This window comes from Myotis nattereri (assembly GCF_964212035.1).
Source record: "Myotis nattereri genome assembly, chromosome: 1".
Taxonomy (NCBI): Eukaryota; Metazoa; Chordata; class Mammalia; order Chiroptera; family Vespertilionidae; genus Myotis; species Myotis nattereri.
Window position 1 is genome coordinate 94673173 of NC_138075.1, and position 16431 is coordinate 94689603.

Consider the following 16431-nt stretch of genomic DNA (forward strand, 5'->3'; position numbering starts at 1 on the left):
TCTCATCTCAGTTAAAGAAAAAAGTTAAGAAATATCTAATTAGGACTTGCTCCCAACAGCAGAAACATCTGGTAAGTGGCAAAGAACCATTACAAGAAATTGCACCACACACCACTGGGTTTCTTATTTTATATAATCCCAGGAGAAAACCTACAACTCTTTCAGGCCACTTGAGTTGCTTCCGCACGGCAGTTCGGCACCCACTTGCACAGTCTTTGACTATGTGAAATAACGTCAGCCATTAACTTCTTGGTATAATGTCAGTTTTGCTTTTGGAGCAATTACAAAGATGTCTTTGGCATGCTATGTGTTATTTTAACAAAATGGGTATTTTCTAACCTTTAAACCCTTTCTACTTGAATTTTATAACCAGTAAAACCATCTCATTTATAAAAAGAAAACACTATTGGGCCTGTTATAATAGGAATATTATGTTCTATAAACTAAAAATATGGCATACTGTAAACACACACACACACACACAAACAATGAACAAAACAAACTTAAAACACAGATCACTACTTTTAGAACTAGTAATGGGCAGTTTGTTCTATAGTTCAGAAGACATTCTCTAATTCAAAGAAAAATAAACCCAGCTGTAATCAGGTATAAAACTATCAAAATGAGGATCTTATAGCTAGAACATGGTTTTCATGTGATAGCTCAGGCAGGAGACATCCTGAGAAATTCTATTTTTAGGCAATCCTTGAGATAAGATTGGCCCTTCCTGAAATCTACCAGCTGACCAGCCCCACAGCCCAAATAAATCCCTGTGCACTAGAAAGACACTGTGCCAAGCACTGGTGCATAAAGACTAATAACACAGAATCTATTCCTTCAGAGAGCTCAGTCCATACCAGGGGATAAACACACACACACACACACACACACACACACACACACCCCAAAAAAGAGAAATAAAAACCATCCTGCAATCACAGTACACAGGGGGGAATAACCCAACAGAGATAAGAACAAAATTGATATATTTTGAGTATTATGAGACTAGTAGAATATAAGGAGAACCTACCTAATCTGCATGGTAAAGGCTGGAAAAGCTCCCCTCAGTAATTTGGAATTTGAAGATGATGGTGATGATGATTTGGGAGGAGGATGGATGGTGGGAGGAAAGCAGACCATTTCAGGGAGAAACAACAACAATAACAAAAACTAACATGTGTGAAGGCCACGAAAAGACAGCCCACTCTGAACACAGGTTATTTCCTAGAGTGTAAAATACACGGGGGTCCCAGAAAATTATGGAACTTCAAAAGTCTCTAGTTCTAAATCGGATGAAATTCTGGTTAAAATAATCCCTTTAAATGTAAAATGAGATTACAAGAAAGAAAGGGGATCCCTGGCGCCAGAAATGAGGAGGAACCTAAAAAAAGAAGTAAGCATACAGACATTTGCAGTGGGAACCCTTGGGCGAGCTTCCTACCCGGAAGCGCAAGGCAGGGTTTACCATGCACACAGCAACAGGAGACGAGCCACGAGAAGGGAATCAGAGCCAAGACGTGACCTCCGGAGGACTGCCGCAGTCAGTAAGGGAGTTTAAGATAAAACTCCTAATGACTGGAAAAGGAAACAAAGAAGCCTGCCTGTCTCTGACTGGGGTCTGGGGAACATGGAAGAAGCAAATGAAATACTTGAAACTTAGAATCCTTGAGGTTCTCACAGATTAAAAACTAAACAAACAAACAACAACAAAAAAAACAAGCTCACTGAAGATGAACCCACGGTAAAATAAATAGACTGGTTTACAAAACCCAAAATAAATAATCAATATGAATGAGAATATGCAAATGGAGCAACCAAAGGTTAAAGCCCCAAGAACTGAGGAAAATCATCATCAACCTAAAACACAATATAAAATAAAGATATTAGTGTTAGGACAACTGGGTAAAAATCTAGAAAAAGACAAAGTTAGATCCATATCACATACCAGGGCAAATGCAAAATAGATCAAAGATTTATATGTAGAAGCAATAAGTTATAAAAACTAGAATATAAATGGAGAGGTATTTTTTTAAAATTATGACTCAAATTCAGAAGTCATAAAATAAATAACATTTTATCTTCATAGTAAAAGACTAATAAAATGGGATAATCCCATTCCTATATTTTAAAGGGTAATAAATAAGGCAATAAAAAAATGGTAGCCCTAACCAGTTTGGCTCAGTGGATAGAGCGTCGGCCTGCGGACTGAAAGGTCCCGGGTTTGATTCAAGTCAAGGGCATGTACCTTGGTTGCAGGGACATCCCCAGTAGGGGAGTGTGCAGGAGGCAGCTGATTGATGTTTCTCTCCCATCGATGTTTCTAACTCTCTATCCCTCCTTTCCTCTCTGTAAAAAATCAATAAAATATATTTTTTTTAAAAAAATGGCAAACACATAGACTTGACCCTTACAAAAGATTAAATGCATCCTAATGCATAATAAGAAAAAAAAAAAAAGAAATTGAAACTATACTGAAACACCACTTTTCATCTATCAAAAAAATAACAAAAAACCCTAGAAAGTTTGAGCACATAACTCTATGGGCAAGCTTTAAGGAAATATCCAGGTACATTTCCAGTGGAATTACTTGGTGTAGCTTCTACCAGTAGTACAAAGGGTAATCAAAATTAAAATACATTTAACCTTTTGAGCTTGCAATCCCATTTCTGGGAATTTACCCTGTAGATATACTTGCAGATGTATAAAACAAAATATATATCGGATGTTCATCACAGCACAATTTGCAAAAGTCTAGAAACAACTTATGTGTTCATCTATAGTGAAGTAGCTAAACAAACTAGATGGTGTATCCACAGCACAAAATACTGTGCCACAGTAATAAATTGGAAAGCTCTCAAAGATACATTGTTTTTAAAAAATGTTTAAAAAGCAAGGTGCAAACTGTATATCATATGCTAACTCTATACAAGAAAAATGAAAAAATAAGTACATTACCTTTTTTTGGCATCAAGAAATACTGGAAGGATATAAAAGAAATGAATAAAAGTGAACTTGCAGGAGAGCAGAGGGTCAAGGGTATATTTTCACACTGATTTTTTTTTTTAAGCAGTGTGAATGTATTATAAATTAAAAACTTAAAAATAACTCAGTAGGTTTACAGAGCAGTGTTTTCCAAGGGCTAGGGTTCAGGGAGGTTCATGAGGAAATTTTGGGAGTGAGGCAGTTCTACATCATCAATGTAGTACTGATTACACAACCAGATGTGTTTTTTAAACTCATAGAACTATACACAAAAAGGGTAAATTCAACTCTATGTGAACTATATAAAAAAAAAATCTAAGGAAAAAAGATCAGCAGTTTTGAATGATTTAAAATATAATAGAAACCAAAACCCTAAAACACAAGATACTGTCCTATATAATAGAAGGCTAATATGCAAATCAACCAACTGGCTGCCATGATGTACACTTACCACCAGGGAGCAGACGTTCAAAGCAGGAGCTGCCCCCTGGTGTTCAGTGCACTCCCACAGGGGGAGCACCTCTCAGCCAGAAACCAGACTCATGGCTGGTGAGTACGAGGCAGGGAGGGGACCTACGCCGTCAGTCGGACATCCCCCGAGGGTTCCCAGACTGCAAGAGGGTGCAGGCTGGGCTGAGGCATCCCTCCCCTACAGTGCAAGAATTTTGTGCACTGGGCCTCTAGTGAATAAATAAGCAGATTTTAAAAGTAACCAAATAGAACCTATAGAAATGAAAAAAATAGCTGATAGAATTTAAAACCTAGTGAATAGGTTAAATATATCAGATCAGACAAAGCCGAAAGTGAACTAGTAAACTAGTCTATCTGAGAAAATACAAAACACAGTACAGAGAGACAAAAAGGTAGAAAATGAGAAGTCAAGGGACATGAAGATAAAGTGAGAAGCTCTGGCCCTAACCAGTTTGGCTCAGTGGATAGAGTGTCGGCCTGTAGATTGAAGGGTCCCAGGTTCAATTCCGGTCAAGGGCATGTACCTTGGCTGCAAGCACATCCCCAGTAGGAGGTGTGCAGGAGGCAGCTGATTGATGTTTCTAACTCTCTATCCCTCTCTCTTCCTCTCTGTAAAAAAATCAATAAAATAAAATAAAAAAGTGAGAAGCTCTAACACAACTAACTGTAAATAAAGTTCCAAAGACCAAAAATAGAAAAGGAAGAGACAATACTTGAAAAGACAGCTGAACATTCTCCACAATTAACAAAGGAAGTGAATTCTTAGACCTAGAAAGCATGACCCCAAAAAAGAAAAGAAGCCAAAGAATAATGGAACAGTGTCTTCAAAGTGCTGAGGCCACCAAACTGGTCAACTGAAAAATTCTATGCCCAGCTAAGCCTGCCATCATGCATGAAGGTAAACAAAGCCTTTTCCAGCCAAGCCAAAGGCTGAGGGAATTTATTACAAAAGAACATACTACTAGGAAGAGCTGGATCCAGAAAGCAGAGAGAGGCAAGAAGCAGTGGTGCAAAGAAACGGAACAGCAACAATCATGACTAAGTTAGGGGGATAAACACAAAGTGGAACTAAATATCAGACACCATGCCCAGGCGGTATGGCTCAGTGGTTGAGTGTCAACCTATGAACCAGGAGGTCACGGTTCAATGCCTGGTCAGGGCACACGCCCGAGTTGTGGGTTCAGTCCCCAGTATGGGGCATGCAGGAGGCAGCCGATCAACGATTCTCTCTCATCATTAATCTCTTCCTTCCTCTCTGAAATCAATAAAAATATACTTGAAAAATAAATTAAAAAATAAAAATCAGACATCACAAGACAAAAGCGGATGCTGGGAATTAGTGTACAAAAGTCCTTGTATCACAAGAACAACAGGATATAAAATTAACTTCAGAGCTTACTAAATATCCATATTAAGATTTAGTGGTTAATTTCTACCAAAATTAACAGAAATAAAAAACTAAACTTCAAAATTATTGGCTGGGGGTGGGGGTACAGCGGGAGAAGGGAGGGTGAGGAGGAAGAATAAAGAAAAACCAGTAATATACATTAAAAGAAAAAAGGCATAGGAAAGCAAAGTAAACCGAAATTCAAGATCAGATGGTGGAAAACATTCAAATATTCAATATAATAAATGCAAACAACACTTACCAGTTAAAACCAGAAATTATCAATGATTAAAAACACAAAACCGGCAATATACTACTTATAGGACATGTGCACACACCTAAAACTTAACAGCTATTTAAAAAAAGGACTGAGAAAGATAAATTCCAAGACCAAAAGAAAACCGTAATAACACAATCAATATCAGAGCGAAACATACTTTAATGCCAAAAGCACAAAAGCATTCTTAGGGATAGAATCACTGCCTGACGTTGAGAATTCACTGGGGAAACAAAGCCACTGTGAACTAGCATTTGTGGAAGAATATGACATCAAAGTCTGTAACACAAAAGCTAACAGAATTAGAAAGAGGAGATGTTAACATAACCCTGTTCAGTAACTGATAGATTAAATAGAGAAAAAAATGAAGAAAGATTTTTTTAAAGTTTTAAAAAAGATTTCTGTATGTAAAAGGTTAAACATCTACAAAGGTAGAAAAAATAGTATAAAGAACCCAATGTATCTAACACTCAGTTTCCAGTCATCTTGTTGATCCCCATGGCTGATCTTTCATCTATATCCCAAAATCTGTATTATTTTGAAGGTATTGTCAGGCATCATTTCATTCATGAGATATAAAAGATTTTAACAACATTATTAAGCTTAATCGAACAAACAGCTGCAGAAACCTGACACATTAGAAATTGTGCTTTCTTTTTCAATCATTCATAGAATAGCTATAAAAAAGTGACCAAGTTGCAAAGCCAATTTCAACAGTATTAAAGACTCAAGACCAGACATAGTACCAGAACAGTAATATAAGGGAACTGGAATAATTTTTCAAGTATCTAAGGGCAATTACTCTGAATTCTAGTGGTGCATTAGCATCACTTAAGGAGCATCTTACAATACATGTTCCCAGGCCTCATCCCAGACCATCGCTTTACATACACGACATTAGAATCTATCAGCACTGACTCAACTCGCCAGCCGCAGTAAGAAAGCAGACGCCTTAAAATATTGCCAAGCCCACACACTTTAGCTGTATTTCATATGAGACCACATAAAAGAAGAGTTAGTTTTCTATAAGAAAAGTCACAAAATTACATATTTAAGGAAGTCCCTAACAAATGCTGATACTGACTAAATGCAAATTAGTTTTACATCACAGTTTAAATCTCTTCTCAAAAACTTTCAGGGTGTTTATACTGGTATGTTTCTCACTTTAAAAACATACAATAATTTTCATTGTGTAAGATCACAGCAGTAATAATTTATGCATGTCTCCAACTTCAATTAAGACACTTGCAGAACTGGATATTTGCCAGGGAAACATTGAGAGACTGGTAAATTCCAAATTTTCAAATGCCATTAACATAGTTGCATTAACATATAATTGCTTCCATTTTAGTATCTATTAAATGGGAACAAATAATACGTACCTCACTGGGGTATATGGATTGAGATACTGAATTAAATGAGAATAAAGCTCTTCTGGGCTGCACATTCGGGGCAAAAGGTTAAGTTTACTCCCTAATTGACTTGATCCAGCTTGTTACCATGCCAGTGCCCTGGGTTTCAAGTCTTGAGATTAAGCTCCTCGAGGTCAGCAGATCATCTTGTTGGAAGCGTCTTATTAGAAGCATAGCATCTAACATATCACAGGCTCTCAAATAATGCTAAAAATAATTATCTAAATATCAAATGACAAATTCCTGGCTACACTGAAGTATGCAAACAGGTCAAATGTGCCCTGGACTGCCTTTTGTCTGCTCATCCTAGTACAGGCTGGGAGCCTCTACGGGTCTGCTTAGACCTTTAAAACCACTCTAGAAAGTCTTCACTAGTCAAGGGCTGGAAAAATTGTGCATGGGGGAGTGGGGGGGGGGGGAGGATATCTGATTATTTCTAAATGTTACCTTGAAAAGAGGCTTTGTTGAGAAAAAAATAAGTGTGCAAACTGAACTATGTTAAGCACACCCAGACTCCTGACAACAGTGGAAAGTAGGATATAAGGTGGCCATTTAGTTATCTGTGAAGTTATTAATGCCTAAAATGCAAATTAAAACTTCAAAAACATATCACCTCACACCTGTCAGAATGGCTATCATCAATAAATCAACAAACAAGTGTTGGTGAGGATGTGGAGAAAAGAAAATCCTAGTGCACGTTTGGTGGGATTATAAATTGGTGAAGGCAGTGTGGAACACAGTATGGTGGTTCCTTGAAAAATGAAAAATAGAAATTACCTTATGACCCAGCAATTCCACTTCTGGGTATTTATCTGAAGGAACCCAAAACATGAATTTGAAAAGACGTATGCACCCCTATGTTTACTGCAGCATTATTTATAACTAAAATATGGAAACAACCTAAGCGTCCATCAATAAACAAATGGATAAAGAAGATGTGGTATATATATACAAACAATGGAATATTACTTGGCCATAAAAAACAATGAAATCTTACCATTTGCAACAACATGGATGGACCCAAAGGGTATTATGTTAAGTGAAACAAGTCAGATAAAGAAAGAAAAATACCATATGATTTCATTTATATATAGAATCTAAATAACAAAATAAAGGAACAAACAAAACAAAAACTAACTCATAGATACAGAGAACAAATTGAATGCTGCCAGATGATGGTGTTGGGGGTATGGATGAAAAGGGCAAAGGATTAAGATATGCAAGTTGCTAATTATAAAAACAGTCACAAGGATGTAAAGTATACCATAAGGAATATAGTCTATAATATTGTAATAACCAAGTCAGATGGGTACTATGTCTAATCACTTTATTGTACACCTAAAACTAACATAATGTTGTATGTCAACTGTAATAAAAAAATGTTTTTAATTAAAAACAGTAATGAAGACATGACTGGGTAGCTCAGTTGGTTAGAGCATTGTCATCTATGCCAAGGTTGGGGGTTCAACAAACTGATGTTTCTCTCTCCCCCCTTCTTTTCTCTCACTAAAATCAATAAATAAAATAGTAATAATAATAATAATTAATAATGATACCGATCCAGAGACTTTCAGTCAAGATGGTGGCATAGGTAAACGTGTTACTCGCATCCTTCCACAACCATATAAAAATTACAACTAAACTACAGAAAAACCATCACTCAGAACCACCTGAAACCTAGCTGGATATAAGTCCTAAAACTAGAAATTTAAAGAAGCCATGTTGTCTGCTAGGAGATGCGGACATAAGGAACGGCATGGTCCCACACACACATGCACTAAATAAAAATCAGGAGGGATATCTTGGCTGCAGAGGTCCACCCTGGGAAGCAAGGGGTCCCAGCCCCACACCAGGCCCCAAAGTCAAGGGTTCCAGTCCTGGGAAGAGAAGTCCCCATAAATTCTGGCTGTAAAAACCAGTGGGAATTGAGGCTGAGTGAGAGGGAGGGCTACTGAAATCCCAGGAAGTTCCTTTAAGGGATCTGCACACAGACTTACTCTGACTCGCTCTGAGTTCCAGTGCTGGGACAGCAGCCCAAAAGGCACCAGGGACATACGGGGAAAAACTGAAGTGTTTGGCATGAGGGCCAGAACTGGGGGTGCAGTGCAACTTTCTCCCAGACAAAAGTGCTGGCAGAGGCTATTGTTCCTTTGATAAGACCTCCACCCCAGAGATGGCAAGCAGAAGCCATATATGAGTCTCCATCAATGTGGCTATCACTGTTTGTCCCACCCTAGTAGTTACCTGAAATCCCACCCCACCAAACTTGCAAGCCTACTCAACCTGTTCCCATTGGCTTTTCCATATGAATCACTAGTCTTGGCTCATGTTTCAGACTTTCCTAAAATCTCTCAAACAAGTGACATCTGGCCTCAACGTGCACCACACCTCTAGCTAAGTGGTCCCAGGTCTGGCACTAGTGGCAGCTCGCCTTGGTTCACAGATGAGCCTCTCCTGGGCATCTCCAAGCCCAGCACAGGTAGCAGGCAGCTGCAGATCACTTTGTAGCTCAAGCCAGGTGGCCCTGGGCAGAACAAAGGTGTGGCTGACCTTCGCCCACACCTCCTGGGAGGCCCCAGCACACCCAGTGGATAGCTTGAGACCCACATCGAAACACTACCCAACCATCTCCACAGTGACACATTCAGGGGGCAGACTCAGTGGGCACCACAGCCCTAAAGAAATAAGACCGGCTGTGTGAACTGCCACTGCACAGCTGATTCTCCATGGTTGTTTGTGGTTGCTGCCAGTCCTTGCAATGGATCAGCCATGGGGTAAATCCCTCCCACTGATATGCAACAGCAATCAAGGCTCAACTACAACAGAAGGGTATACACAGCCACACTGGGGAGGGAGGGAGGGACACAACTGGAATGCCCAGCTTGGGTGATCACGGAGGCTGTGCCACTGGACCCTACAGGATACCTTCTACATTAGACCACTCTACCAAGCCCAGGAGATACAGCAATTCTGTCTAATACATAGAAACAAACATAGGGAGGCTGCCAAAATGAGGAGACGAAGAAACATGTCCCAAATGAAAGAAAAGGACAAAACTCCAGAGAAAGAGACTAAACAAAATGGGGACAAGAAATCTACTAGATGCAGAGTTCAAAACACTGGTTCTAAGGATGCTCAAGGAACTTAGTGAGGACCTCAACAACATAAAAAAGAACCAGTCAGAAATGAAGAATACACCAACTGAAATAAAGAATCATTTATAGGGAATCAACAGGAGAGTAGATAAAGCCAAGAATCAAAACAGTGATTTGGAATATAAGGGAGCAAAAAACACCCAATCAAAACAGCAAAAAGAAAAAAGTACCCAAAAAAATGAAGATAGTGTAAGGAGCCTCTGGACAACTTCAAGTGTCCCAACATTCACATCATGGGGTGCTGGAAGGAGAAGACAGGAAGAAATAGAAAACCTATTTGGAAAAAACCCATGTGAAGGAAATAGGCATACAAGTCCAGGAAGAACAAAGAATCCCAAACAAGATGAACCCAAAGACACCCACACCAAGATGCATCATCATTAAGATGCCAAAGGTTAAAGACAAACAGAGAAGCTTAAAAGCAGCAAGAGAAAAGCAGCTGGTTACTTACAAAGGAGCCCCCATAAGACTGTCAGCTAATTTCTCAAAAGAAACTTTGCAGGCTAAAAGGGATTGGCAAAAAATATTCAAAATGATGAAAAGCATGAATCTACAACCAACATTACTCTACCTAGCAAACCTATCATTTAGAATTGAAGGACATATAAAGAGCTTCCCAGAAAAGAAAAAGCTGAAGGAGTTCATCACTGCTAAACCAGTATTACATGAAATGTTAAAGAGTCTTCTTTAAGGAAAAGATAAAAAATATGAACAATACATTGGCAATAAATACATATCTATCAACAAATGAATCTATAAAAATGAAATAAATGAAGAAGCAGAACAGAAACAGACTCATAGATACAGAGAACATTTTGATTTTTGCCAGATGGGAAGATAACTGAAGGGATGGGTGAAAAAGGAGAAAAGATTAAAAAGTGCAAATTGGTAGTTACAGAATAGTCATTGGGATGTAAAATACAGCATAATATTCTAATAACTATGTGTGGTGTCAGATGGGTACTAGATTCATCAGGATGATCACTTAGTAAGTTATGTAATGAATGTCTAGTCATTGGGGTATACACCTGAAACAAAAATAATATCGTATGTCAACTGTAATTAAAAATAAAAATAATTTAAATTCTTGAAAATTTCCTAAATTTGTTGTACATAATTATTGATAGTATGTCTTCTAATGTGAAGTATATTTTAAGGGGAGATTCTTGACCACTGTGATTTTCAAACACCTTAGTTTGAGAAAGTATTTTTTGAGCAGTAGACCCTTTACATTCATAATGGCTATGTAGTCCACTTATAAGATCAGTCCTTGTTTTAAAGTAATCATATATAGTGTTTACTTACCCTACTGTCTCTATATATATCGAATACAACTGTAAAAAAAACAAAACTCAAAGTTAATAACAAGCTACTTGTTTTATGATCTAAGCCAGCGGTCGCCAACCTTTCAAACCTCATGGACCACCAGTGGTAAGTGGACCACCAGTTGGCAACTGCTGATCTAAGCCTCCTTTTGAAAATTAAAATGCATTTTATTATTAGTCCAACAGTAGAATATAATTAACCTGGAGAACCTCATATTTCTAAATCTCAAAACTTCAAACATAAAATGCAATTTTTTAAAATTTCTTTATTGATTAAGTTATTACATATGAAATGCAATGTTTTCTTTACAATAGGTCCTCAGGTTACGTTGAAGATCCGTTCCTATGCTGCGACTTAATATGATTTTCGCCGTAAGTCGGAACCCACCTATGTAAGCACCTACATCACTCACATGGAGCACATACACTGCAGTAATGAAGTGAAACAGTAAAAAAAAAAAAAATTAAAAGAAAGATAACAATTCCTGACCTTTACTTGTGGTAGATAAATAATAAAAAACATAAAGCACATATGTACATATGTCAAAATGACGGAACTTTTTTTTTAATAAATAAATGGGAGATGGCGACATAACCACGGACAACATACGTCAAGTCCGACGTAACCCGAGAACTGTCTGTATATAATTTTGTTTTTCCTTTCTCTACCCTCATCCATAATCCATTATATTTTTTAAAAAAGTTCTTTTAAATATATTTTTATTGATTTCAGAGAGGAAGGGAGAGGGAGAAAGAGATAGAAACATGAATGATGACAGAGAATCATTGATAGGCTGCCTCCTGCATGCCCCCTACTGGAGATTGAGCCCTCAACCTGGGCATGTGCCCTTGACCGGAATTGAACCTAGGACCCTTTAGTCCAATGCTCTATCCACTGAGCTAAATTGGCTAGGGTTTATGATCCATTATATTTAAAAATTCAAACCAAACACCAACATCATCTCAACCAGCTCACCCTAATAAATAGGTCCTATGTACCAATAAAAGCAGCACCAATCAATGGGATGGGGAATGAAATGAGTAAACTTTGTAGTATGGAAGCATAAAATCTAGCTATGCTTAATTTTCTTTTTAAATCAAATCTGCCATAGAACCAGGCTTGGCAAGTAGAAAAAAAGATACATCATAGTAGGTATAATTTTAAGATGCATAAAAACTTTCTCTCATATCAATATACTTTCAATTCTTAAAGCCAACTCACAAAAGTTTACTATATAGCTGATGCCATCTGATCATTTAAAAAAATAATAATCTAAGAAGGTAGATCAGTGATCTAGCTAATTTAGTCCTAATAACAGAAGCATTACATCATCTGTAGATAGATCCTTTGAAATGTATAATGAAATATCTAAAATGGCATGACAAAAAACTCTTAGTATTAAAAAGTGACTCTGATCAGCCCTAGCCAGTTTGGCTCAGTAGATAGCGCGTCAGCCAGCAGATTGACAGTCTCAGGTTCAATTCTGGTCAAGGGCACATACCTCGGTTGCAGGCTCCATCCCCAGCCCTGGTCTGGGCATGTGCAAGAGGCGACCAATCGATGTATCTCTCTCACATTGATCTGTGTCTCTCATCCTCCCTTTCACTCTCTCTAAAAATCAATGGATACAAATTGGCACATAGGGAAAAAAAAATCGATGGAAAAATATCCTCTGGTGAGGACTAATCAAAAAAAGAAAAAAAAAGGGACTCCGATCAAATAAGGTAAAATTAACATGCAACCATCAGCAATACCAAATAATAATATAGCAAAACACTTAAAATAGTGCTTCAAATCCTATCTACACTGAGTGGCCAGATTATTATGACCACCTGACGTTTGTAGGTAAATTAGCTGTAATTTCACGCTGAAGTTGCTAGAGGGCCAGACCATTATAAATAGGGAAGAAGGTTGTTTACCATGACAGTAGAAGTGATTTTTTTCTGAAGATATGGGTAAACAATGTGATTTAACAGTCTTTGAACGTGGGATATATTTGAACGTGAGTGGCCAGATTATTATGGCCACCCCATCAGTACTTCGTTGGGCCACCTTTTGCCTTCAATACTGTGGGGATTCTTCTTGGCACTGACTCCACGAGATGTTGAAAGGTGATGCGGGGAATCTGACACCATGCCTGTTGAATAGCAATGTCCAGTTCTATGAAATTTGATGGTTGAGGAACCAGCTGCCTGATGGCTCTTTTAACTTCGTCCCACAAATGCTCAATTGGATTGAGATCTGGTGATTGTGGGGGCCACCTAAGCAAGGTAAAGTCTCCCTCATGTTCTTGAAACCACTCCTGCACAATACGAGCACCGTGGCATGGTGCACTGTCTTGTTGGAAGAAGCCATCTCCATTGGGATACGCCATCAACATGATAAGAGGAACTTGATAAGTAACAATACTTAGGTATGCTGTGCTATTCAGATGTTGTTCCACACGAATTAAAGGGCCCAAATCATGCCAGGAAAACATGCCCCAAACCATAACAATGCCCCACCAGCTTGAAGGGTTGTACCCATGCATGTGGGGTGCATGCTTTCATGCTGTTTCCGCCAAATTCTCATTCTGCCATCTGCATGATGCAACTGGAAACGTGACTCATCAGACCACAGGACTTTTTTCCAATGCTCGACTGTCCAATCCTTGTGTTCCTATGCGAATTGGGGACGTTTTATCTTGGTAACTGCAGACAGCAAAGGTGTTCGAACAGGTCTTCGGCTTCCATATCCCATACAATGCAGTGTACGTCTAATTTGCCTACAAACGTCAGGTAGTCATAATAATCTGGCCACTCACATTCAAATATATCCCACGTTCAAAGGCTGTTAAATCACGTTGTTTACCCATATCTTCAGAAAAAAATCACTTCTACTGTCGTGGTAAACAACCTGTTTCCCTATTTATAATGGTCTGGCCCTGTAACAACTTCAGTGCGAAATTATAGCTAATTTGCCTACAAACGTCAGGTGGTCATAATAATCTGGCCACTCAGTGTATATAATAAAAGCCTAAGTGACCCTTATGGCAGAACAACCAGAATGACCGGTCACTATGATGCGCACTGACCACCAGGGGGCAGATGCTCAATGCAGGAGCTGTCCCCTGGTGGTCAGTGCGCTCCCACTGGCTGAGCGCCACTCAGCCAGAAGCCAGGCTCACAGCTGGCAAGCGCAGTGGTGGTGGCAGGAGCCTCTCCCACCTCTGTGGCAGCACTAAGGAGCAGTGAGTCGAGTGGTAAGGAGCAGCGAGCAGGCGGGCGGTAAGGAGCGAGGGGTCCTGGACTGCGAGAGGGATGTATGACTGCCGGACATCCCCCAAGGGATCCCGGACTGCGAGAAGGTGCAAGTCAGGCTGAGAGACCCTCGCCTCCAGTTCACAACTTCCGTGCACCAGGCCTCTAGTTTTAAAATAAGTGCCACTGTGAGATAAGGTTCTTTAACATTATGCATTTCATTTCATTTCAATGAGTCATTAAAAAATACTCACAGTCTTCATCTAAGAATTTATACTGTATATGTTTCTTGAAGAAGTCTTGTATGCATCTGCAAATCTCCTCCTTTTGTTTAGAAATATGATCATAGTATTGTGTGTAATCCCTTTGAGAAATAGCTGGCAAGAAAATATTTTATATTCCATTAATACATAATACACAGAAAACACCAAAATATGATTTAAACTCTTCTTGACAGAACCATTAAAGTAGATCAAAAGACCAATTAGAAGAATACTAATTGAATGATAGAAATACCAGCTATAAAGGCTTATATGGATCCTATAGTTCCATACTGCCATGCATTCTTACTTTAGAAATAGTAGTTATTTTTATTTAATATAATGGAAAAATTCAATGCCATAAATATGCCTATTATATAAAAAAATGAAAGAACCAATTTTTACCCTGCAAACATAGTCAATTGCTTTTCTTTGATTTTTCCAGTAAACGCTCTATAAATTGCTATTCTTTTGCACTTTCTTTGGGAAAATGTAAAATATTCCTCACTATATGTCTCTAATATTTATATTGTACTTCATAGAAGCAGTCTACCTTTCTTGTTCATGCATGCTATCCTGCCTTCACAACCCTGATGTTTCAAGGCATGGAAAAGCAAACATTCCTTTCCTCAGAGTGATTTGTTGATATTATTCTAAATAAACTAAAGAGACTATTGGAAGAACTCCCTCAGTTTGCTCTATGCCTAGGAAAAAAGCTCTGTGTTCTAAAAGGAGGGCTTCCACCCAACTTCTTAATCATATGCCAATATGCTCCCTTCTTTAGCTGTACTTAAAGTGCAGCTTTTTCAGGAATACCTAATATTATGATAAATTCCAACACATCAAGTTTCTTTTAAGTAAGCTAATATATGCCAACATCATTTTCAATAAATAAGTAATATTGATTTGATTTTGTTCAAATTACACTTTTCTTGGTTGAAGATAAATTTTAGTTCATGAAAAACATGCAGACAAAAAAAAGAGAGAGAGCAAATTATCTTCCATATTTAATTTAATCATAGCAAACAAAATAACCTGAAAGAAAATGGATGGCTTTTAAAATAACACACTTACTTGTCCACATATTTTCTCTTGCTAGAATAATAAACAGTGTTCCAATAATAGAAAATAACTTGACTTTTTATGATGCTTGAAATAAGCAGTGTATAGCTAGTAATACTTAGTACAGTCCCAAAGAGACAGCAGGTAACATTAGACATATCCTAAATTGGGAGGAATAAGGACCCTCACTTTCAACCCAGAATCCAGACATGGTGAACTGACAATACTATGTTCTGTGGAAACTGAATATGGCCTCAGCATTTCAAAGTCAGTTCGACTGGTTAGAGGAAGAGTCTGAGATAAAAACTGATTGCCACCCCTATCCTAATTACTAGAAATTTCCTTCCATCAAAAGCTTGTATTTTTTAAACAATTACTTTCAAGGGTAAAATAACTTACCAATAAGCTTGTTTTCCTTGACAAAACATCGGAACTCAGCTCCAGGAATTAATTCACACCATTTTCGAAGAACAAGCTGTAGAAAAAGGAAAAAAGGTAACACAACTATATAACAAGGGATGTTTATTAGTCTAATAGACAAATTTATATCCAGACTGTCTTAACACTTGCCATTATTAAATTTTTTTTAAAAGGAGGTATCAGAAAACATTTAATGTGAGATACAGGGAACAGAGTTGTGATCTATTAGTCTAATAAGCAGGAGATTGTGTTAAACTCTTTATGACAAAATGCATTTTTGTCATTTATTGTTTTGAGAGGTCCGATATAACTGATATTATTCTAAATAAACTGAAGTCAAGTTTTATCACTGCTGTGGCATAAGTGGCCCTGTAATTCCTATGTTCTTCTCTCCTTTAAGAATATAAAAAAAAATACAATAATTTCAAATTATCTATCTT

At 38.0% G+C, this 16431-nt stretch overlaps 1 protein-coding gene across 4 annotated transcripts in view; it reads right to left on the reverse strand.

Moving 5' to 3' along the window:
• The window catches only part of CDC123 (cell division cycle 123), a 75170-nt gene that overhangs the window by 10002 nt on the left and 48737 nt on the right, over window positions 1-16431 (reverse strand). For all 4 annotated transcript variants that reach the window (XM_081087415.1, XM_081087416.1, XM_081087417.1 and 1 more), the window contains 3 exons: window positions 15971-16046; window positions 14504-14626; window positions 10990-11018 (listed from right to left, as the gene is read on the reverse strand). In XM_081087415.1, the coding sequence (XP_080943541.1) occupies window positions 10990-11018; window positions 14504-14626; window positions 15971-16046 (228 nt within the window). The remainder of the gene's footprint in view (window positions 1-10989; window positions 11019-14503; window positions 14627-15970; window positions 16047-16431) is intronic.